Source organism: Myotis daubentonii, chromosome 7, assembly GCF_963259705.1.
Source record: "Myotis daubentonii chromosome 7, mMyoDau2.1, whole genome shotgun sequence".
Lineage (NCBI taxonomy): Eukaryota > Metazoa > Chordata > Mammalia > Chiroptera > Vespertilionidae > Myotis > Myotis daubentonii.
The window spans coordinates 31784560-31809607 of NC_081846.1; the positions used below are offsets into that span (position 1 = coordinate 31784560).

At 43.7% G+C, this 25048-nt stretch overlaps 1 protein-coding gene and 1 pseudogene across 4 annotated transcripts; one reads left to right on the forward strand and one right to left on the reverse strand.

Annotated features, from left to right (window-relative positions):
- Window positions 1-151: 151 nt before the first annotated feature.
- COPS7B (COP9 signalosome subunit 7B) lies at window positions 152-24918 on the forward strand. Of its 4 annotated transcripts, none has more exons than XM_059703521.1 (7): window positions 152-293; window positions 9926-10103; window positions 14614-14689; window positions 17238-17326; window positions 19305-19507; window positions 20525-20630; window positions 23720-24918. In XM_059703521.1, exons 2-7 carry the CDS (start codon window positions 9942-9944, stop codon window positions 23876-23878), a joined length of 795 nt encoding a protein of 264 aa, XP_059559504.1. In that variant the 5' UTR covers window positions 152-293; window positions 9926-9941; the 3' UTR covers window positions 23879-24918. The 4 variants fall into 4 exon arrangements, with proteins under 4 accessions (XP_059559504.1, XP_059559503.1, XP_059559502.1 ...); XM_059703520.1 differs by having other exon boundaries at window positions 161-338; XM_059703519.1 differs by lacking the exon at window positions 152-293 and adding an exon at window positions 5384-5545.
- On the reverse strand, window positions 2909-3742 carry LOC132238351 (ATP synthase subunit f, mitochondrial-like; annotated as a pseudogene).
- Window positions 24919-25048: the final 130 nt, after the last annotated feature.

The following is a 25048-nucleotide window of genomic DNA, read 5'->3' on the forward strand; positions in this document are numbered from 1 at the left end:
CTGGGTGCTGAGATGACGGCAGGCTGCACTGTGCGATGAGCCAAAGACTACATTTCCCAGCATTCCAGGGGCGCACAGGGGAACCATAGGTCCCGGCGCGCAAAGAGGCCCAGGGACTACAAATCCCAGCATTCCATAAACCCTATTCCCCTGTAACTTAGACTTCAGTGTGCCGCGCAGTGTGCGCAAATTCATAAACCCTCTCTCAGGTTTGGTGGTTTTTGAATCTGGAGAGTTGGGACCAGGCGGGAAGACCCTCTTCACTCTAAAAGAAGATGACAGCCCACAGAGAGGTAACTTCTGTTTACATGGAACTCAGAAATCTCCTGCAAATCATGGTAAGGCTGCAAACAAACAAAAACACTGATTAAACCGTGAAAGATAACGTAACAAAATAACTCCTTAAAATCATGTTGGTTTTATGGTCTGGAGCGCCTTTTACGTGTTTTGCGGGGGTTTCTATTGTGTTCCTGCCTTGGACTGGGAGAGAGTGATTGTATACCCAGAATATAAATACAGGAAAGGACTTTAGAGAATTTGCTAATCCGACCCCTGTTGTTTTACAAATGAGGAAACCGAGGCCCACCGAAGCGAAGAGATTGTCCACCGGTCACAGCAAGTTGGGGTAGAGTTAGAATTAGGCCCTAAGTCTCCTGACCCCGCTGTCTGAGCTTTTTGCACACCAGGCTGGCGATATTTTTAGCAGCATGGCTATGTGATTGTTATTCTCCTTGGTGAAATTTCCTCATACAGGTTGAAACCACCCAGAGGTTTGGTAAGCATTTATTTGGTGGATTTCCTGTAAGTGTGATGTTTGTTCATCTTCACTCTAGGTAGGACTTGGTGTTTTGATTCATTCTTTGTTGCTCAAGGTGACATTTAATGAGATTTCAGGAATAGTTGTAGTGTAAGTTAAGGTTTCCTTGGAGATTTATTTCTTTTTCTAGGCCTTCCTCTTTTTGTTCCCCTTTAACCCGTGTGGGCACCCACCCAATTTTTCCTTCCATGTAATTCAACAAACAGTTTTCTCAGCTTTCCTTATTTGCCAGGCCCTCTGTCAGTAAAAGGTGAAAGACATGGTTACTGCCACAGGAAGATAATAACCTAGTTAGGGAAATGAGGAGACTCCACTGAGATTTGAGATGGAGCATGATAAATGGCATAAAAGACAGGACATCAGAATGCTACAGAGGCTGTCATGAAGAGATGTATTCTAGCTGGCAAAACTTGATAGAGGAGGTGGCATTTGAATGTGAAGGATAAGTAGACTCTTTTTTTCCTTGGTTAAGAAATTTTCTTTAGATTTTTAACATTCAGTAAGGGCACAGTTTTTGCATATGTGTACACCTGTGTCACCACCCCCCAAATCAAGGTATAGAATTATTCCAGGACCCGCTGTGCCCCTTTATAGTCAGTAGTGCATCTTCCCATCCCAATAACCACTCTTCTGACTTCTATTACCATAGATCAGTTTTATCTGTTCTTGAGTTTCATTTAAATGTAATTATACAGTATGTACAATATGAATGTCTTCTTTCATTCATCAATATTTTTGTGACATTCATCTGTATGTAGCAGCTTTTTTAAAAAAAATTGCTGAATAGTATTCCATTGTATGCATATAGCACTGTTGATGGACATTTAGGTTATTAGTTATCAACTTTTGGCTTTTATTAACAAAGCTGAAATGAGCAATCTTTATTATAATTTTTTAATTGATTGAATTTTTTAGAAAGAGCAAGAGAGAAAGATCCATTGATTTGTTCTTCCACTTATTTATGCAATCATTGGTTGATTCTTTTTTAAAAAAATTGATTTTAGCCCTAGCTGGTTTGGCTCAGTGGATAGAGCATCGGCCTATGGACTGAAGGGTCCCGGGTTCAATTCCGGTCAAGGGCACATGCTCAGGTTGCAGGCTCGATCCCCAGTAGGGAATGTGCAGGAGGCAGCCGATCAATGATTCTCTCTCATCATTGATGTTTCTATCTCTCTCTTCTTTTCTGAAATCAATTAAAAAATTGATTTTTAGGGAGAGAGGAAGGGAGAGAGAGAAATATTAATTTGTTGTTCCACCATTCACAAATTCATTGGTTGATTCTTGTATATGCCCTGACTGGGGATCGAACCCAAAACCTTGGCATATTGGGTCAACGCTCTAACCAACTGAGTTACTGGGGCAGGAGTTGCAATGAGCATTCTTATGTTTCTTTTTGTGGACTCGTGTATTCATTTACAGGAGAGGAGTTGCTGGCTATGTTGGTCAGCAGTAGTAGATATTGCCAGTTATGCAAGTGTTTGTAGCAGTTTTCACCTTCACCGGCAATGTAAGAGTTCTAGTTCACTTTTAACCTTGTCAATACTGGGTGCTGCCAGTCTTTTATTTTTAGCCATTTTGGTTAAATGTGGCATCTCATAGCATAGTTCTTACTTACAATGTCTCTGGTGTTGAGGGCCTTTCCATGTGCTTATTGGCTATTTGGATGTCTTTTGTGAAATACTTGTTCAAATCTTTTATTTATTTATTTATTTATTTTTACTGGGCTGTTTGTCTTCTTTTTTTTATTGTTTGTCTTCTTATTGATTTATAGTTCTTTTTATAGCCTGGATATGGAATTATATATGCTTGCAAATATCTTTTCCAAGTTTGTAGCGTGTCTTTTCACTCTCCTTACTGGTGTATTTTGATACACAGAAATTCTTAATTCTAGTGCAATAGTTGTGTTTTCTTTTACAATTAATGCTTTTTACATAAAGTTTAAGAAATCTTTGTGTACAGGGTTGGTAGGATTTTATTTTAAAAACTTTTTTTTAAACCAGGATTTCTTTTATTAAGTACAATATGAAAGGATTCACAGGTGCTGGACAAAGATCATGGTCAGGAATGTGGAGTCCACATTGGGCCCTCTTCAGTGGTGCTCTTCAGTCACAGCTCATGTTTGAGTTCCTTATACGAATGGCAGTAGTTAAAACACACAGAAGCTGCCAGCACCATAGAAACCCCATCGATGCTCCCTTTCTTGACATTGGTATACTTGTTGTAATACCAGTAGAAACCTCTTTGAAATGCTTCAGCAGTGCCTTTAGGGGTGAAATCCCAGTATTCAGCTTGGCAGCTCTCATTTTGACATCCATGAGTTTCTCCTCCTTCAGTGGTACTAGTGATGTCATCTTGGAGTTCAGGGTATTGTTGGTGGGATTTTAGCAGGGAATTATGAGGGGAGAGATTTGCAAAGAAGATAGAGCTAGCTCGAGGCCCTGCTGTGAGTGAGGGTGTAGTTTGTGATGGGCAATGCAAGGCCTGGAGTTTGGGCTGTAAAGAGGGTGAGGCACAACAAAGATGGGAGGGTAGGCAGGAGGCATAGTGCAAAAGGCTTTAGCTGCAGTTTTGGAGTCTGCACATTGTTCTGGAGGAAGTGGAGGCACTGCTGGAATATTGATGGTAGCGCATATGGTCTAAATGTCTCTAACAACATCCCTTCTTTTACATGCCCAACTGCCACTACCTTTCTTCAAGATCTCACAGTCTCTTATCTGGAATACATCAAGTCACTCAAGGGTTTCCCTGCTCCAGTTCTCTCCACATCCAATCCATTCCTAGAGCAGCTGGTGTGATCATTCTAAAATGGCAATTATTCATAGCTCTCCACAGCTTAAAACCCTAAGCTAGCCCTCCAAGTGCCCTTAAGAGCAAATAAAACCTCTTTTATATGGTTTTCACCCTTTGTGATTTGCTTGCTTATTCTTCCAGGCTCAACTCAAGCCTCATCTTCCCCAGAAGTGTGCCTTAGATCTCTTCTCCCCAAGGAGAGCCTTGCCTGTATTCCTAGGTGCCTGTGGCAACCATCTATCATGGTCAGATAGGCCTGTCTCTTCCAGGGGACAGTAAACTCTCATAGGTAGATACTTTGCTGTATTTAGGTATTTACTGGGTATGGTGCCAGGCCTGTGGTTTCCAAGACCCTGGATGACCTGATTCCAGCTCTGTTTTCCTAATTTCTGAAACCTTGGTTCCAGCTATTATGGATTTCTTTTCTGCATCAATATATGTTGCACAGTGCAAGCCTGTAACTGTGATCACTGCCCCCTTTTCTTCCCATTTTTGCCTTGAAGATGCCTGTTTTTTTTTTCTTCCTCCTCAACATACTCTCCTGTGCTTCCAAAGTGTTGTCTCTCATAGCACTTAACACATTGAAGCTTTTGAGGGCAAGAACCTTGTTTTTTCTTCATGTAACATTCTAGAAAATAATAGGTGCTAAAGACATTTTTTGAATACATGCATGGGTTGGTGTTAGGCTCCTTCACATCTGTCCTGATTTCTGCACTCTATAAAGCACAAAGGGCAAATAGAGGTCTTTTCTTCATCTTCAAGACCTGAAAGTTGGAGAGTCCTCTTTGGGGTACACCACTTGAATCTCCTTTTCGAATGAATTTTCTTTCTCCTAAGCTCTAAGGCTCTCCACAAGATTTACAACCAGTGGAGCAATGGGCAGTAGCATTGCTGTCTCCAAGGCCCCATGTTTTTCTGACTTTTCAGTGAGTTGACAGCAGCCCCGGCTTGGTTCACCTCTTTCCCATAACATTTCTAGAGAGCCAGAGCAGGCCCACGTAGGCTCTCTCCTGTTGTTTCTTTTATCGTAGGCCCTTCCTTGTTTCACTGTTCCCAGCTTTAATAAACATATTCTCAAAAAAAAAAAAAAAAAAAAAGACCTGAAAGCCTGTTGTGTATACTGTACTTTAAAGGAATCAGCCTAAGTATTCAGTTATGTAGCCATCTTCCGTAGCCATCTTCCAGTGGAGTTGGTAAGTCCCAAATGCAGCCATGAATGTCATTTTGGCCACAGAGGCATTGTTGACTCAGTCCAGCTCTTGCTTATTTAAAACATTTTTCTGAATAGATGTCAAGAACATGTCTTTGGCTTCAGATAGCCTAGGTGCCAAAGCAGACTTTGCTACTTACTGGCTTTTGGATTTTTAGGCTTAGTTAATTCACCTGAAAAATGGGGGTACTATTGTAGGCCATAAAGTTATGAAAATTCAACAAGACAATGTACAGCACTTAGCACATGGAAAAACGACTAATAGACAGTTATTAGGCTTAATATGTCTCCCTACGCCAGGGGAGCCTCAGTCGCCATAGGGAGCTCCTGTGGGCAAAGCTCCACCAAAGGGGTGGGTTTCAGACCCAGGAAATGGTGATGGTGATAGTTTGGGCCCCAGGACCGCCTGAGCGGTCGCCAACCGTTCGGACCTCGCGGACCCCCGGTTGGCGACCGCCCACCCGATTCCTGGGCTACAGACCCACGAGGACCCCTTCCCCAGCGAGGAGAACCTAGTGTGGGCGGAACTCGAGTGCAGCAGCGGGAGGCTTCCGGGGGAGCGGTAAGGGCGACGGGTCGGCGGAGGTAGAAAAGCGTCGGACGCCGGGTCGATCATGGACGCTTGACAACCTGCGGGCAGGCGCCGGGAGGCCGAGACAGCGACCTAGAGGACGGAGAGACCGCGAAGACAGGTCGGGGCCGGCGAGAAGGCGGGACCCAGCAGGCAGGTTAGTCGGGGTTGTTCGGCTTCACGCCCGCTGCCGGGAAAGCCCGCGGCCGCTCTGCCCCGCCCCCGCCCCGGAGAGCGCGCCCCGCGGCTCCTCACTCGCCGCTCTGTCCGGCGCACGCCGCCGCCGGTCCGCCCTCCCTGAAGTCCTTCCCAGCCTGAGACCCTCAGCGGCCGCCCCGCGGCTCCTCTCGCTTCCCCATTCCCAAAGGCTGCCACTTTACCCTCTGCTACCCATCAAAATAGTGCCCCCCACGACGGAATTCACGGTCCCTGCGTCTCTAGCCTCCTCCTCGGGCCCGCCCACTCCAGAAGAAAGCGATTACCAGCGCCGCCTCCTTACCTCTTTGCCCCCACGGGCTTTGCTTTTCAGGCCGATATATTTAAAAAAAAAAAAAAAACCCGAAATTTCTGCCCATTTGTCGAATCCGTTTCCACCCCAGTCCCTTCCATTCAATCGCTTCACACGTGTTCCACTTGGAAAGGTTTTCGTTCATCCTTTCCTAGCCATCACCTCCCCCTCTTCTTCCTCCCACCTTCTCTCCTTCTCTCCTCTTCCCACTTGCCTTCTCAGCAACCTTTATTCCCTGGCACTTCACTTTTTTTGTTTGTTTGTTTCCGACAAGACCTTAGTGACCTTAAGTGAGGCGACAGACTTGTTTCTCTAATACTGTAAAAGGACTGCTGCTGCCCTGTGTGCCTGCTTCCCCAGGAAAACTTAGTTTCTCTTGCACCAAATTATCGTTCTTTGAATTGTTCTCTGCTTCAGCTTGCTATAATTCTTCTCCTTCATTTTGTCATCCGGCCCAATACGTACCATTCTTGGAGGAGTAATCTTTTCTTACGCAGGATTCCTGTGCAGTGTGTGCGCCCACATACACTCAGCACGTGGTTAGACTATGCAGTTGAGGGGCTCTCCTGCCCCTAATGTCTTCAGGACGGCAATATAATATCTTCATTGTTTTCTGGGTGTTTCATACACATGCTGAAGTCAGGTTTAGTAAAATGTCACATATCAAGTAGGATATGTGAAGGCCAAATTGAGGGATTTTTTTTTTTATGGACTTACACACCATGTATTTTCTTAGTTTGAATATGTTGCTGCTTATCTTTCAAGATGATTTCCCCCTTTTTTCTATGCTTAAGTAACTTTTCTGATTAAATGAGACATCTTTCTTGGTCTGTTTTTGGGTCTTTTCCTTATCTGTACCTGGCTGTTGGTGGGAGTCGAATGACACACTGGAAGCTGTAACTGATTGCTTTTGCTTACATCTGCCACGTCTGTGTATGGGCAGGATTTTCTTTTTCTTAACGAGTCAATAAATACGGTGAATATAAAACAGGTACTGGAAAACTCCTGTGTGTTTCTTTTTTTTTTTTAATATATATTTTATTGATTTTCCACAGAGAAGAAGGGAGAGGGATAGAGAGAAACATCGATGAGAGAGAAACATCGATCAGCTGCCTCCTGCACACCCCCCACCAGGGACGTGCCTGCAACCAAGGTACATGCCATTGATGGGAATCGAACCTGGAACCCCTCAGTCCCCAGGCTGACGCTCTATCCAGTGAGCCAAACCGGCTAGGGCTCCTGTGTGTTTCTTTCTTTCTTTCTTTTTTTTTTTTAATTAAATCTTTATTGTTCAGATTATTACAGTTGTTCCTCTTTTCCCCCCATAGCTCCCCTCCACCAGTTCCCCCCCCCCGCCCTCACCCCCCCCCACTGCCCTCATCCATAGGTGCACGATTTTTGTTCATTCTCTTCCCGCATCCCTCACACACCTTTCCCCCCCCAAGAATAGTCAGTCCACTCCCTTTCTATGCCCCTGATTCTATTATAATCACCAGTTTATTCTGTTCATCAGATATTTATTCACTTGATTTTTAGATTTACTTGTTGATAGATGTGTATTTGTTGTTCATAGTTTGTATCTTTACCTTTTTCTTCTTCTTCCTCTTCTTAAAGGATACCTTTCAGCATTTCATATAATACTGGTTTAGTGGTGATGAACTCCTTTAGCTTTTCCTTATCTGTGAAGCTCTTTATCTGACCTTCAGTTCTGAATAATAGCTTTGCTGGATAAAGTAATCTTGGTTGTAGGTTCTTGGTATTCATCACTTTGAATATTTCTTGCCACTCCCTTCTGGCCTGCAAAATTTCTGTTGAGAAATCAGCTGACAGTCATATGGGTATTCCCTTGTAGGTAACTGTCTTTCTCTTGCTGCTTTTAAGATTCTGTCTTTCGCCAAAACCGGTTTGGCTCAGTGGATAGAGCGTCGGCCTGCGGACTGAAAAGTCCCAGGTTCAATTCCGGTCAAGGGCATGTACCTGGGTTGTGGGCACATCCCCAGTAGGGGATGTGCAGGAGGCAGCTGATCGATGTTTCTAACTCTCTATCTCTCTCCCTTCCTCTCTGTAAAAAATCGATAAAAAAATATATTTTAAAGATTCTGTCTTTGTCTTTTGCTCTTGGCATTTTAATTATGATGTGTCTTGGTGTGGTCCTCTTTGGATTCCTTTTGTTTGGGGTTCTCTGCACTTCCTGGACTTGTAAGTCTATTTCTTTCACCAGGTAGGGGAAGTTTTCTGTCATTATTTCTTCAAATAGGTTTGCAATATCTTGCTCTCTCTCTTCTTCTGGCACCCCTATAATTTGGATGTTGGTACACTTGAAGCTGTCCCAGAGGCTCCTTACACTATCTTTGTATTTTTGGATTCTTTTTTCATTTTGCTTTTCCGGTTGGGTGTTTTTGCTTCTTCATATTTCAAATCTTTGACTTGATTCTTGCGCTCCTCTAGTCTGCTGTTGGGAGTCTGTATAATATTCTTTATTTCAGTCAGTGTATGCTTAATTTCTAGTTGGTCCTTTATCACAACATCGAGGGTCTCATTAGATTTCTTGAGGGTCTCATTAAGTTTATCGGAGGTTTCTAGAAAATTCTTGAAAAACCTTAAAAGTGTGGTTTTGAACTCTATATCCAGTAGTTTGCTTTCCTCCATTTCTGTCATTTGTCTCCTGTTTCTTTGTCTCCGCATTTTTTATGCTTCGCTGTGTCGATAGAGTGGCTTTCTGTGCTAAGTGTCCTATAGGGCCCAGTGGCTCAGCCTCCCCAATTACCTGAGGTAGACACTCTTGGTGCACCCCCTTGTGGGCTTTGTGCACAGTCTTGTTGTAGTTAAGCCTTGATTGTTGTAGGTAACACTGGGAGGGATTGACCTCCAGGCCAATTGGCTGTGAGAATCAGCTGTGTCTGCAGTGGGAGAACTTCTGTGCTGGAGACACCCCTCCAGGGCAAGACTTGCTTCAATGGGGCTTTGGTAGTCACTGAGTCTGCCCCCTGAGTGTGTCCTTTATGGGTCTGAGGAGCTGCAATCTGGATGGTCCCACTCTGACCACTGGGCACACTGGCTCCTGGATCTCTAAGGAGTTGCTAATCTAGCCTTTGCCTGTGGCTACCCAGCAGGAGCCAGCTGTGACGCAATGCAAGTTGCCCTGGGTCCTTGGGCCAGCTGCAGTTTGTTAGGTAATTATCCATTGCAAAGGGCCAGGCCTTTCATATGCAAAAGACTCTGTGCACGGAGTCGGCAGGGCGGGGTCCCAGGGGATCAACAGGGTGGAGCGAGCAGTTATGGCTACTCTCAGTCCTGCCCTCACAGGGCCTGCTTCTCAGTGTCTCGGCAATTGCTGCAAGCACCTCCGAGAGAAAGCTGCCCTGGAGTTCTGACCGATGCCAGACAGTCCAGTTTCTCCCGTATGAGTCTGGGTCCCCAGAGACTCGCCCAGAACTGGAGCTCAGAGCTTGAGACTCCCTCCCGATTGAAAAAGACAACTGTGCCCTCAGCCACCAGCCCGCTCCTTGTGCGCCTCTGTACCTCTGTATTTTACTTCTACACCGCACCTCCTCTGAGTCTCGGTATGCTTTTCTCTTTCCTTCTAGTTGTAGAATTTCCACTCGGCCAGCCTTCCTGTGGTTCTGGATGATGTCCGTTCCGTCTTTTAGTTGTATTTTTGAAGTGGTTGTGCAAGGCAGCAATCTCCGGTGTTTACCTATGCCGCCATCTTGGTTTTTCCCTCCTGTGTGTTTCTTTAAGTCCTGGTTAGGTTTAAGGGTTTAGAACATGCTGCCTTTGGGAGAGGGTCAAATGGGGATAAAGTGGCTTTTACTAAGTATGTTTCAAACCTCAGCATAAGGACAAAATCCCTTTAACTCCAGGTTGAATCCTACCCATCTCACTAAGTGATCATAGCATCTGGACTCTATAACTGTTGTGTTTTTTTTTAATACTATAAAATTATTCAGATATCTGATCCAGCATTAAATAAGCATAGACTTTGCAAAGGAGAAGGAAAAATGATGGAAACACCTTTCTTTTGGACAGATCTTAAGACCAGAGAATGGCAGGTGAACAGAAACCCTCAAGTAACCTCCTGGAACAGTTTATTTTACTAGCCAAAGGTACTAGTGGCTCAGCCCTCACTGCTCTCATAAACCAAGTCTTGGAGGCTCCTGGAGTCTATGTCTTTGGAGAACTGCTGGAGCTGGCCAATGTGCAGGAGGTAAGAACAATTTCTCTATCTTCTTTATTCTCAGCCTTCATTTGAGTCTCCAGGTTTCCGAGGAATTTCAGTGCCAAAGCATTGTGCACCTGTGAGGAACCCTGTTGAGGGAGAGATGGGAATTGGTGGGACAGTGGAAGAGAGCAAGGATAATGTCTTGGATTCCTTCTAGTCAACATTTTCATCTGAACTTGAGGTAAAATTAGATTGGGTTGCTAATCTAATTTTGTAAGATAGGGAAAAGATCCAATTAAACCTCGTAAGTTAGAAACATAGAGTATAATCATAGACTGATGTTTAACGGGTAATTTCAGGCATTCTTAAGGATAAAACCTCCAGTGCAAATATAGACAAGGAAGACTGGTCAGGTGTATAATGGCAGAAAATGTTTGCTGTTGAACCTGAGATAGGCATGAATAAGGAATGTATTTTTCCTGTGGAAAAGGGCAATGTTGTGTAGCTGTGTAAAGTAGATGTATAAAAAGGATATGACTGGCAAGCTGTGAAGTCCTTTTTGCTTGTTTGCTTCTTTGTTTGATTGTAGTTATTAAAACCTTGGGTATCCAGTTTTGGTTGTTGTGCCTTAAAATTGAGATGATCCAGTGAAGAATGACCAGGTGGAATAAAGGGATGTAAAGCAACCTCTACTTTTCAACTTTACTTCCCACTTTGGATACTTTTATACGGTTGTCCCTCGGTATCCTTGGGGGATTGGTTCCAGGACCCCCCTCTGATGTTCAAGTCCCTTGTATAAAATACACAGCGTTTGCATATATAGCAGGGTATACTATCACATCACTTTATTCACAGGGATTCAGCATAGTGCTTGGTGTGTGGCTAAATTCAAGGCTTGCTTATTGGAACTTTCTGGGACTTTCCCCCCGAAATATTTTTGGTTTGTGGTTGGTTGAATCGCCAATGTGAAACCTCTGGATATGGAGAATTACTGTATTTATTTATTCATTGATATTTTTATACTTATTGATTGAGATATATAGCAGTCTGGTGGCATCGTTATTACTTTGGGTGTTGTGTTCAGGCACTCTTGGTGAGGTGGGTTGGCTTCCTTTTCACTATCACAGCTTCTTTCTGGCTGCCAGGATGGTGCTGGTTCTGCAGCTGGCTTCCATCCACAAATCTGGGCAGTACTTGTTCTTGTGGATTGTGTGCATGATGAGGCTGAGGGTGGCCTGGTATTCTTATTTTTGGCGGTCCACACATAGGAGGTGGTTGTCTTTTTTTTTTTTTTTTTTATCCTCACTTGAAGATATTTTTTTTCTGTTGGTTTTTAGAGGGAGTGGAAGGGAGGAAGGGGGGGAGGGGGGGAGAGAGAGAAAAAAAACATTAATATGAGAAACACATCAATTTGTTACTCCCCGCAGGAGCCCCGACTGGGGCCAGGGAATTTGCAACCCAGAAATGTTGACCAGAACCAAATCTGTGACCCCTGGGTATGTGGGCTAACTCGCTTATCTCTGGGCCCACCAGCCAGGGCGGAGGCCGTTGTCTTTTGTTGGCTGGTTCTTCACGTCACGACCACTAGGACACTTCTGCTGTTGGCTGCTGGCTCCACACCTACAGCTTTGTGGTGAATCAGCCCGTTGTAGTAGGAGTTGCAGGCCTTCAGATGACTGGACTTGCTGCTGTACATCTGCTTGTTCCTCTTAATGAGGATACTGGAGCAGTTCCCTATGACCATCCATTGTAGGCACGTGGACATAGCATCATTTCTTCTCCCTGCAACAGCTGGAGACCAAAAGAGCTGCTTTTATTTTTTTAATTGTGAGTTTTTTTAATATCAGTGTTGTTGAGACTATGCTCCATTGTGCTCACCCTTGTTTCCTTACAGCTTAATATGTAGACGGACACACTGAGCTTTCAATACAAATTTAATATATCAGAGAAGGAAAAGGAATGCTATGAGAAAAATGGAGGAGAACTGGGTTCTTTTTAAAAAAATAGACTTTATATTTTAGAGCAGTTTTAAAAAATATATTTTTATTGATTTTAGAGAGGAAGGTAGAGGAAGAGAGAGATAGAAACATCAATGATGAGAGAGAATCACTGATTGGCTGCCTCCTGCACATCCCACACTGGGGGTCGAGCCCACAACCCGGGCATGTGCCCTGACCGGGAACTGAACTGTTATCTCCTGATTCATAGGTCAATGCTCAACCATTGAGCCATGCTGGCCAGGCTAGAGCAGTTTTAGATTCACAGCAAAATTGAAAGAAAGGTAGAGATTTACCATGTATCCCCTGCCCTCACACATGAATAGCCTCCCCTGTTACCAATATCCCTCACCAGTGTGGAGCCTGCATTAACACATCATTATCACCCAAAGTCCATAATTTACATTGGGTTCATTCTTGGTGCTGTACATTCTATGGGTTTGAACAAATGCATAATGCCATGTATCCCCTATTACAGTATCATACAGAGTAGTTTCACTGCCCTAGAACTCCTCTGTATTCTACCTGTTCATCACTCCCTCCCCTCTAACCCCTGGCAACCACTGACTGACCTATGTACTGTTGTTGTAATTTTGACTTTTCTATTATGCTATAGAGCAGTGGTCGCCAACCTTTCAGACTTCACGGACTACCAGTTGGCGACCGTTGCTCCAAAGGTTTCCTTAAACCAGTGGTTGCCAAACTTTTGGACCTCACGAACCACCAGTGGTCCTCGGACCACCAGTTGGCAACCGCTGCTATAGAGGGAATCATATACAATGTAGCTTTTTCAGATAGGCTTCTTTCACTTAGTAATATGCATTTAAATTTCCTCTGTGTCTTTTCATGGCTTAATAGCTAATCATTTAAATAGAAGAGATGACTAAGGGATAATCTGTTCCTTCAGGTTCATAAAAAGCCTGAAAGAATATGCTAACTAGTTGTTTTGTAATTGTGAAAGATTGGCTAAGAGGAGATGGATGAAAATTAAAACTGGAAAGACCTTATTGATTTGGGCCAGTGGGAGAAGTTTTGGAGCATCTGCTCTAGAGGATATAGTCTGTTACAGCTAGTTTTGTAATCATCTGTTTGAAAAGTGGAGATTGGATTAGATGGTCTCTTCCACCTCTGATTCAGGACCTCAGGAGGTTGTTAACAGACCTGAAAAGGTAGACTGGGATATTAGGATGCTTGCTCTAATTTGGGGTGTTTAACAAATCCCCTTTACCTCCCCGTAGTTTGTTTTGTTTTTTCCATATGTAAGCCTGGAATAAGCTAGTTGACTTACAGTGGTTTGAAATTACAAATGTAGTTTCTTGGAAACCTTTAATAAACTTAATAAAATGCTTTTATTGATTTCAGAGAGAGGAGGTGAGAGGGATAGAAACATCAATGATGAGAGAATCATTGATCGGCTGCCTCCTGCACACCCCCTACTGGGGATGGAGCCTGCAATCCTGGGCATGTGCCTGGACTGGGAATTGAACTATGACCTCCTAGTTCATGGGTTGATGCTCAACAACTGAGCAACACTGGCCAGGCTTGGAACCCTTTTTTATTTTATTTTATTTTTTTAAAAATATATTTTATTGATTTTTTACAGAGAGGAAGGGAGAGAGATAGAGAGTTAGAAACATCAATGAGAGAGAAACATCGATCAGCTGCCTCCTGCACACCCCCCACTGGGGATGTGCCCGCAACCAAGGTACATGCCCTTGACCGGAATCGAACCTGGGACCTTTCAGTCCGCAGGCCGACGCTCTATCCACTGAGCCAAACCGGTCCCGGCGGAACCCTTTTTTAAAAGGTGGTTAAAATTGATTAGTATTTCATTGGTGTCCATAGAATAACTTGGGTTTTCCTGTTTAAACTTCACTGAGTTTGGTAAATTGGAAGAGTAACAGGTCCATATTTGTGAGTAAAAGAAATACCCAGTTAAGGTAATTGACAGCAGAGCATTTCAGGAAGAATACATTCTCTTTTGTTTTTCTTCTAAAGAAAGCTCTTTGACACCAACATTAGTGAGGAATAAATAATTGTAATGAAAAGTTTTACTTAGGGTTGCCTGATATCCTGGTTTCTTGTCCCAACCTGGCTCTTCTGTCGCACCTTATGCTGTGCTCATCTCTCCCAGCGTCACAGTCCACATAGAGTCCTGAAACTTGGAACCAACCCTACATTTTGTTTAATTTGGATTGATAGTGGCTCATGCTGTACCTGCCAAGATGGTATGTGGACAAGGTTGCTCCAGTGTTCATTTTAATGGCAAGGGAATCTTGAGAAAACTTGAACTGCTTCTAATACTTACTGCTTTGTGTATCTGTTGAAGCAAAAGCAGTTCCTTGGGCATGCTATGTGAAGTGTAAAGAAAGGAATTCCTGAGAGAGAAAAGTTAAATTGGGGGCTTTACTAATCTTAATACTTTTTTCCCAAAGAAAGAGTTGGAAGGGACCAGCTAATAGAATACAGAACTGTGGCACATGTCACCCACCTTCTGCTTGAACACTGCAGTGAGTGATAGACAGCTTGGTCTCTGAATTGTTTCTTTCCCTACTCAGCTTGCAGAAGGAGCTAATGCTGCGTATTTGCAGTTGCTGAACCTGTTTGCCTATGGAACATACCCAGATTACATAGGTGAGTTGGTTAAGATCCTCCAAAGACTGTTCTCAATTATATCCCTCTGTTTAGATGTGTTGCCTCCAAGAGGATCACCGAGGTTTGGGATGTAAAGGATGGGGTGGGAACTTCCTGACCTGGCTGTTGCCCATTTTACTGTGCTCTGTAGGTGATCTTATATGAGGACTCTTCCTTCTCACCTTTTATTTCTTAATGGGTAAAATGGGGACTATGTTTATGCTTGTCCATAAATATAGCCCTTGTTTATTTTCCAGATGAGATTCTTGATGACTAGTGTTTGTAGAACACTTGGAGTGTTGTGAAATGTCAGAATACCCACTTGTAAAGTATTTAAACATTTTAAATATTATAAAAATAATATTGCTAAACTATATTGAAGATAATTTGGAAAATAGAGGGCAAAAGTCACTCATAGTTGTACCAGTGTTAAACTGCTGTTAGTGTTATGGTGCTGGGTTTTCCCCCTCTGCTTGGGTTTTCTATTATGTACGTGTGATTAGATTATGTACACAATTTTTTATCTTGCTTTTTCCCCCACTTATTTCATAGGCATTCATGTTTTAAGTCTGTGAAGTCATTTTTAGTATTTCACAATCTCCTACTCCATAATTGACTTAGTCCATTCTCTTCTGTAGGTAATTTGAGTCATTTAAAATTAGAATCATAAATATTAGGAATGAGGTGCATGCATGTCCAAATGCTAACTTACCTCCCACCCAAGCCATTTTTGTCTGGCTTCCCTGGCTTATTTTAGCGGCATGACAAAGGCCTGGTAGTTTATTTTAGTGGTGTGAGTCAGAACATTCCCTACTATATCCCTGACTTACCCTCTTTCTTACTCTCTTTCTTGCTTCTTACTTCTGCTTACTCTTTGCTGCTGTCAGACTGTATAGTTTCCCACTTGCCAGTTTTTCTGGACCTTCACTTTGTTCCAATGAGTGTGTCCTCTGTTTCTGTCCTCACTGTAGAGGCAGAATTGCACAGATTCTGGAACCAGACTGCCTGCATATTCTAGCTCCACTTCCACTGGTCATGTCATTGGAAAATTAAATAATCTTCTCTGCCTCAGTTTCCTTCTCTGTAATAATCCATGTCCTCTACCTGTACTCCTTGGGCGAGATGTTTCAGAATTTAGAATTTGTGGGAATTAAAAAAGGTAATATGATGCATATGCATTTTTATGTAACACCCTTGAGGGGTATGGGCAGCACCTGTAGTCAAACACAATCATAATTTGTTTAACCCTCACCCAAGAATATGTTTTCTATTGATTTTTTTAGAGAGAGAGAGGAAGGAATTGAGAGAGAGACAAATAGACAAGACAGACATCGATGTAAGAGAGAAACATCATCAGTTATCTCCCCTATGTGCTCTGACCGGGGAGTGCACCTGTAAGCTAGGTATGTCCCCTGAGCAGTAATGGAATCGCAACCTTTTGGTGTATGGAACCACATTGTAGGCAACTGAGCCACCCGCCAGGGCTGCCATCATAGTTTGTAGCAAAATAAGTGAATGTTCACAACAAGTGGGATAAAAAGCCCACCTTAATTCAGGTCAGGAATTGCTAACAGATGAATTTTGGTACCATGCTCAAGGAGAAAAAAAAAATCAGTTTGGATTCACCACCCTTTTGGAGTCCAGTATTATGGATTAGGAATTGAGAGCATTTAGAATCTATCTCATGAGGTTGTTGTGAGGGCTGGATGTGTGTATGTGCCTCTGGATCTGTGTGTGCATCTACACTAAGTTAAGCTTGTCCTGTATGTTACCTGTGGCTGCCGCCATGGCTATTGTTAGTGTCATTGCTATTACTGAAATTTTGCCCATCCTTCAAGGCTTATCTCAAACTCTGTTTCTTTTTCCCCCCTCTCCTATATCTCCTAATGTGATTGGACTCACTTGCTCTTTCTCCTATCCCTTATCCCCCTTTCCTAGCTTTGCCTCTCTCTTTCGCCCACAACCCTTCCCCCTCTCTTCCTCACCCTTTTGCTCTCTCGTGGTAGTTTGGACCTTCTGTTAGTTCTGCCTTGCATTTGTAGCTGTTGAAACATGTACTTGTAACACTGAGGGTAAGTCCAGGGCCACTGAGTTGCATAGTTCCAGGTGGTTGGTGCCCCTGGAGATGTGTAGTGCAGCAGTCCTGACAAGGCCCATCTTATTTATCCTCTGTGCCCCTGAATAATTTAAGATTGTGCCTTGCACATAACAGATGCTCAGTGAAGATGTGTTGAACTTGATTGAATGTCACAAAGGGTACAAATAGTACTATTCCATTAGGATAATTTGTCGTCATTTTGTGCATTCATGCCTGGCTTTTCAGGAGTTTAAGCTCCTTGTGTGTAGAGAGTGAGTCTTGTCTTCTTTGGAAGCACATGGTCTTCCAGAGAAGACAGGAGGTGCTCATGGAACATTTGCCTAATGAATAAGTGCAGAGTCATGAGTGACTTAGTAGTAGATTTGGTGTGAGGAAATGGTGTGTTTATTCCATAGAGAAATCCTAATTTTATTTTGTGTCTTGATTTTTGTGGTGGGTGGGACTGAGCAGCCAACAAGGAGAGCCTGCCAGAACTGAGCACAGCTCAGCAGAACAAGCTGAAGCACCTTACCATCGTGAGCTTGGCATCGAGAATGAAGGTACAGTTCTGAACCCTTTCCTGTCTCCTCCCCTCAAGGCAGGTCTGTAATTGGCATAAATGTGGGAATTCCCAGCTACATACAGTAGAGTCATAGCATAAATGCATAGGATTTGCTCAGCAAAGGACAAAAGATAATTAAAATAGTGTTGACAATTACTCACCCTCCCATTTAGGAAAAATATGCCCAGGAGTGATAGTGAATCAGCAGATCTCAGTTCTGGCATGCCGTGGTGCCTCATGTGGTGTGAATATTTGCCATTCCTAAAGGGAGACTGCTGTCTAAAGATAGGTATTTTTCAAACAGCAGGGCATCTCAGGGCAAGTGAACCACTTCATTTGTTGCTCAGTGTACAGTGAACTGTACTAATGCTGGAGGACAAACTTGCTATGTTGGACTTACTGAGAAGTAATTTTTAATATGCTGCCTTCCTCTAGGGATTTTCTTCTTATTTATTTTTGTTAATCCTCACCTGAGGATATTTTTCCATTGATTTTTATAGAGTGGAAGGAAAGGGGAAAGACAGAGTGAGAGAAACACAACAAATGGTTGCCTCCCACATTGGGGCTAGGAATCGAGCTGTAACCAAGGTATGTGCCCTTGATCAGAATCAAACCCGGGACCCTTCAGTCTGTGGGCCAACATTTTATCTACTGAGCTAAACCAGCCAGGGCCCTTTGGGGATTTTCAAGATTAATTATACTAATTGGAGTTTTTGCCTTACATGCTAGCTTTAGACCCGAACCTTCTGTAAGATGTCACTCTATTATATCTGAGTGTACCCCCGCTCACTTTAGCAGCAGCCTTGCAACCAGCTGCTCATAGTCATTAACAAAGAAGATCCAGATTAGGTTAGCTGATAGTTGATTTGGCTCTCTGCCCAATCCCAGCCTGAGTAAATTTTTGTGGGGCTATGCTTTGAAGAAGTTGCCTTTGGATTTCCCCTCTGTGATGGAGCTTGAGAGGTATATGTTTGTTCTTGTATTGCCATTTCAGTTGCTGAAATCAATTTACCTTATCTAATCACAAACTTCTGATTCCTAGCCTGACATTTCAGAGGGGAGGCCTATTTTGTTAGGAAATGATGACCTGACTGTTATTTATTTATATTTTTGTCCTGATCATGGACTTCTTAAGTGTACCAAAGAGTAGTAGTAATTTTTTCCTTTATTTTTGTAACCTGTCATTGTAAGTTCACCTATCGCCCCTGGATTTCAGACCTTTAGTCATAAAAAACCCCTCTAGGTAGGTGTGCTCTCTTCTCTGTATCCATTTCCTCCTGTCAGTTTCTGCAGATTTGATCACTATGTTAATTTCCAGACTAAATGTAATGTGTCAGGATTTGCAGAAAACTAGATGTTTAGATATCCAGTTGTCTTGGAGTCATGCAGAATGTTGGTACAGCCGAATAAAGGACTGTTGTTGGGAATTGACATTGGTTACAAGAGTCTGAGAAAACAACTGTAAACTTGAGGATGACTGAGCTGGCTGCACCGCTGGCCACCTATAGTGGATGTGTTAGCCTGCATGTGTTTTTGCTTGTGCCCTCAGTTCTCCTCGCCAGCATCTGAGATTGTTTGGAGTTTTGTGATGCGCTGGCATTTTATGCAAAGTCTGCAAGCTTTCAGAAGGTGGCAGAGTGGCATATACCAAGTATATACCAAGTATTTCCCTTTCTCTTCTGGAAAGTCTTTAGGATCCCAAAGAGTTTGCTTCAAAGCATGAAAGCTGAAGGCTGGGCAAAGTCCAGGAGGCAGAGAATCTTGGAGAATGCATTTCTAGATGGGCTATGGGATTTGTTTGGATCCCATTGGTCTTATAGCTCATTTATCAATCTCTTGTTGCCATAGATGTTAATAATTATCATTACACTGCATTTCCCAAAGCCCAGAGGCAGCTGTTGGCTATGTTGGTAATACTTGCATTTCTTTAATGTTTGCCAGTGGTTTTTGTAAATATCACATGGCCTTGTCTGCAGTGTATCCCCTACTCCGTGCTGCTGAAGGACCTGGAGATGCGGAATCTCCGGGAACTGGAAGACCTCATCATCGAGGCTGTCTACACTGACATCATCCAGGGCAAGCTGGACCAGCGAAACCAGCTTCTGGAAGTGGACTTCTGCATTGGCCGTGACATCCGAAAGAAGGACATCAATAATATTGTCAAGACCTTGCATGAGTGGTGAGGCTGAAAGATGGAGGGGTCACCTCTCTTTAGGGAGGGGGATAGCTAGTCTCTGCTTGGGGAAATATGGTCTCCAGGTATTAGCTGGAGCTCCCTGGGAGCTGGGGTCTTAGGATAGTAAGGCAGAGAATTAGGGGCTACATTTGTGACTATAGCTGTGTGGCAACAGGAATCATTTCAGGCCTCCTAGTGCCTTGGTTGTAAACTAGTTCTTGTCCTAGTTTAGCTGGGGACTATTTAATGGTGGGCTGTAAAATGCCCAGGGTTGGCAGGTGGAGCCTCTGAAGCCTCGCTATGTGACACGGACCCTGTGCTTTGCAAACTCAGGAAGTTAGTGTTGGTAAGATTCTTTGGGTAAGAGAAACCATGTTCAGTATCAGTAACATTGGGCTAGTGTTTATAAAAACATTGTGAGAGATAGTGAAGACAAGGAATGGGTTATTCTAAGTTGGAACACAGATTCACACTATATTAATGTGACTATATTCTGGTATATAAAAAGAAGTGGGATATTTGCACGTACTCTATTTTAATAGAATTTGATGTGTGCAAGAACTATTTCAGGTTCTACAGGGTTTGTTATGAAGTTATTTAAATGATTTGGGGCTTATAAAGCCCGATGGGCTTAGTTGGAGATGAGGATTTAGCTGAGTTTTAAAGTCTTCAAAATACAAGGTTTTAGAAAATAATTTTTTCTCTCAAGACATGTGTAAACTCTCTCCTAATTCCTTTTATCTCATGATGTGTAAAACTTTCCCATGGGATACAGAACTTGGAGATTAAGGCTGTATTCTAAGAAACTACCCCACATCCTCCTCCATATTTGTCTCTTTGTGCCCTGTGTTATATGCCCTGTTTAGAAATGCTTGTCTTTTGGAAGGAGTATGGAGGTAAGAACCCTGGCAGAAGGGGTGTTACAGAAAGCCCTCGTAAGGAGTTGGGAGGGAGATTTTGGAGTCTGCAGGAGAGCTCCCAGACCTTTATGTGACTCAGGATTGGCTATTTCCTTTGCAGGTGTGATGGCTGTGAAGCAGTTCTGCTAGGCATTGAGCAGCAAGTTCTGAGAGCCAACCAGTACAAGGAGAACCACAGCCGAACTCAGCAGCAGGTAGAGGCAGAGGTAAGGAAGAGAATTTTGTTCCCCTGCTCCAGGGGATCCCTGTTTGTTCCTTTATCTTGTGAGTCTTGTTGTAGATGAAATAATCAGTCATCAACAAACAGGCACTGGCTGGGTGCTGGGGTAAAGGTGAGTGTGACTCCTTAAGTTAGTATTATTATTATTTTTTTTAAAAGAGCCATAACACATGGGTTTGTAATCAGTGGCTCCCTGATGCAAAACATGGCTATGGAGACCCCTGCTGACAGAACCTGATGCTGCCACCAGGTGGCAGTAGGAATTAGATGAAGTTCAAGAGAAAGTAATTTGCAGAATAGGCTAAAGATCCCTTAATACCAACCTACTGATTTACTAGTAATCAACTTCTAGGAAATCTGGAACAGACCACTATGAGAGGAAAGGGAGCATGATCAAAGCCTAGAGCCTTACCAGTTTTTCTAAAAGTCAATTTTTAGAGAGAGAGGAAGGGAGGGGAGAGAGAGAGAAACATGGATGTAAGAGCAGAATGTTGATAGGCTACCTTCTTTCTGCATATCCCCGACCGGAGATTGAGCCCACAGCCTGACCTGGGCATGTGCCCTGACTGGGGATTGAACTGGCAATTTTTCAAACTGGCAGCCTTTCGGTGCACAGGACGATGCTCAAACAACTGAGCCACACCGGCCAGGGCAAGTTTTTTCATTCAGTAAATGATGATCGGAGTACTTAGTGTAGGTTGTTGATTGTTCCCCAGCAAAGGTTCACTAAATATTTGTTGACTAGAAAAGAAAATAAATCTACAAAGAACAAAAGTATAATTCTTGTTATATTCTGTTGGTATTTATGCTTCTGTTACACTTGACCTAATTTTTTAGCCATTCTATCAACTGAGTTGGTGATCTTTCCTTATTTGTCCTTAAGTTAGATTGCTTTTTCTAAGAGGGAAAACTTGATGTTTCCCCCTCAAATTCTTATAACAGCAGCTTCCCTTTGGTGAGTTGTAGCTTCAAAAATGTTCCCTTTTAGTGCAGTCAGCTCTATCACTTATTGCCTAAGAATATTCTCTTCCTTTCACAGAAATAACACATATTAATAAGTTACAATTCTAGCAAAGCAGGGGAAGATAAAGTAATAACATTGTGATTTGTTTCATGGTCTCTAAAGCATCAGAGCATCACCTTATTTGTATTTGACTTTGGAGCATGTCTTTCTTCATATTTGTATGTGCATATGTCTGGTGTTGTATGGAATGTTAATATATATAACATTACATTTATAAATTAGTTTGTTTGAGTCACGTAGGTAATAAAGTGTAATTGGACAAAGTAAGCCCAGTTTTCCATGACCCAGAAAATCCCCCAGGAGTTAGTTTAGTGACAGTCTTGAGGCTTGTTGGCTGCTAGAGCTCACCAAAGGGTGCCTCCTGGTTCCTCCTGGAGAGTGTTCTCTCCATCTCCCAGCTCCTTCCCACTGTGGACTCTGCTTCCTGTTATCTACCTTTGCTTTGCCTCACAATTGAGTGACGTTTTTCTACCCGGGAAGCTCTTCTCTCTTCTTTTACCATGTAAGAGGAAGAGGTACTGCTAGGCAAGTATAGATGGGAGGCAGGTCGGTGTGGGCTAGAGTGGTCAGGGCAGGTTTGTGGGAAAGGTGCTTGACTACAGGGAGGGTCAGATGTCTAGCTAAGGAGAAAGCTTGCCCAGGATAGAATAACAAGGTGCTTCAAAGGCGAGATGAATGACTGCTCCGGCCGAGACACAATGGACTGGCATGGCTTGAGTGAAGAATGTGTGTTGGGGGAAGGAAGGTACAGGATCATGAGTGGTGTTTCAGATATGGAGAGAGAACCAAGCTTTCTCTTGGGGATACGTCTCATTTCTTTTCCTTGCATGTGACCAGGGTCACTGAGCACCCAAAATAAGGGCTTATTGGGAGGGCAGTACTTGAGGAGGCATTTGAATGAAAAGGAGACAGGATGAGGGGGGCGGGGGGGAGGTTGTGCTTTTGTCTGTTTATTTGGTGAAAAGCTTTTGACAGGATCCTGAATCAAAGACTTTTACATGGAATTGAGTTACCAAGAGATGGGGAGTCTGCATTACCCTGGTGGGGAGTGGTGGTAGGGACGGGAAGAGAACACAAATGGGCCCTCTGTGAATGGAGCCGGGTGAGAACCTGTGACATCAGATTACGTTAAAGGATGTGAAACTGAGAGTGCTGAACTTTTTTTGGGAAAAAAATATATATAGCAAAAGAGGCAAACAGCAAAGTGTTTTAGTCAGTTGAACTGGGGTCTGTTGAGAGGCTGATGGGAGAGCTGTCTTGGTGAGTGGGGTGCGTGTGCTATAGGGCCAAGTCTGCTGGTTGTGCTGGCAGGTTAGGAACTGGAAGCTCATTTCTAAGACTGTCCTCCACAGATATTCACAAAAGTGTGCAAAGGTAAACATAGAAGGCTGTTGTAGGAGCTCTGTACTTGGTGAATAACAAACTGAGAGCTAATTTGATGATAGAATATTCATAGCAGAATAGTACACGGATGGTACAGAGAATGTGTATTCTGACATGGGAAAGTGTTCAGGAGTTGCTTAAATAGATTTGAGCCCCTCCTTCGTTAAGTGAAGAAAGGTATCCTGAAAACAGTAGGGTGATAGCATTTTGCTAGTTTTTTACTACATTTTCGCCATTTATCAGTTAGGTGGCTGAAGTTCAACCTCTAGTTGTTTATTCAGGAAGCGCTCAGGGAGCAGAATCCCCAGAGTTCTTGTGGGAATATTTGGTTTCATGAACAGTAGCAATCAAATTCTTTGTCACTCTTTCTTTTTCGAAGGCCATTTTAACCACTGCTTTCTTTCACTTCTTTGCCAATTGGTCCACTTCCATATGGCTTTCCCCCTCTTTTCAACGAAGCAGGCATTAGTTCCACTTTTTTGCTTGACTCATTTCCACATATCTCCCATGAGTAGCCCCAACTTGTTTCTCCTCATCTGGGTTTCTGAAGGTAATTTCAGATTTTCTTGCAGAAGATTCTGGCTGCTTCCTTAGGTGGCCCCTATTATAATGAGAATGAGTTTCAGGTGCTTACAGAAGGTGCACACAAATTTTGTGTCTCCCTCCAGGTTACCAACATCAAGAAGACCCTCAAGGCCACAGCATCTTCCTCGGCTCAGGAGATGGAGCAACAACTGGCCGAACGGGAATGTCCCCCTCACGCCGAGCAGAGGCAGCCCACCAAGAAGATGTCCAAAGTGAAAGGTCTGGTTTCCAGCCGCCACTAGGGCCGGCTGGGGCAGCTGGCACTCACCAGGCCTGGGCAAGTGGGGAGGGGACACCTAGGGCCTATTTCCTCCTCTCTCTACCTTCAGTGAGTTCCAGACCTGCCCGTCCCCTCACCAGCGCCTCCCCATCCTGTTGGTACTGTTCCAGAAGAACCGTTAACTCCTTTCCCTCGCCCACACCCTCCTTCCCCAGTTGTTCCCTTCAGACTCAGGGGCTCCACTGATGCCATCCCAACAGGGTCAACACTGCCCAGCTTCCCTCCAGGAGGTTCTTGTCTCTGTTTAAGGGCTTGTCTCTCCCAGTTTTTCTTTTGCTCCATGCCATTTGGTCAGGCTGGTCATAGCCAGAGGCAGCTTTAACCGGCCCACAGGGATGACTGCAAAGGAGGCTCCTCTGAGTGAGGAGGGGGCACTCCTCCAGCCCCATGTACCACAGTACCCACAATGGTGCAGGCACTCTAGCCAAGTATCAAAATGCTTTGTTTTCCCTCCCCTGCCTTGTCCCTCATTGACAGCTCCAATCAGGCCATGGAGGGATGTGATGCTGGGCTATGTTTACTCAGCCTCTTAAGCCCAGCTCAAATCTCTCATTAGTTGGGAGCACTGAGTTAACTGATGTCTGGTATCCGAGCACCAGTGGAGGGTGCTCTGGGTCTGCTCGGTGGCAGAAGTTTCTTCCAGCTTGGTGTTCTCTGCTGCCTGACTACTCAGACTGGTTTTCGGTGTGAAGGCCCAGCTGCCCACTGAGACTGTCTGCCAACACTTGCTCTCCCCAGATCTTTAATTACTCCTGGCTGCATCTGTGGTGGGGACAGTGGTGCTGAGGCCCAGCCTGCTGGGGAAGGACCTGTTGCTGCTTCTGTCTGTTTCTTTCCACCCCTCCTTGGCTGATGACCCAGAGCCCTCTGATGATGGCATTCTCCTGGCAAGAGAAAAGGACTTGACTAGCCTTTCTGAACTTGAACAGTTTCAGGTTATATTTTAATTTTTTTTTTTTGTACAGGTTCTGATTCTAATACATTTCAACATGCCTTTTTCCCCCCTCGTGTCAATATTTGTTACAGATCGCCGGGGATTTTTCATTTGCTTGGAGGGTGGCGTGTGTGTGTGTGTGTGTGTGTGTGTGTGTGTGTGTGTGTGTGTAACGGGAAGTGGAGGTCTGGACTAATA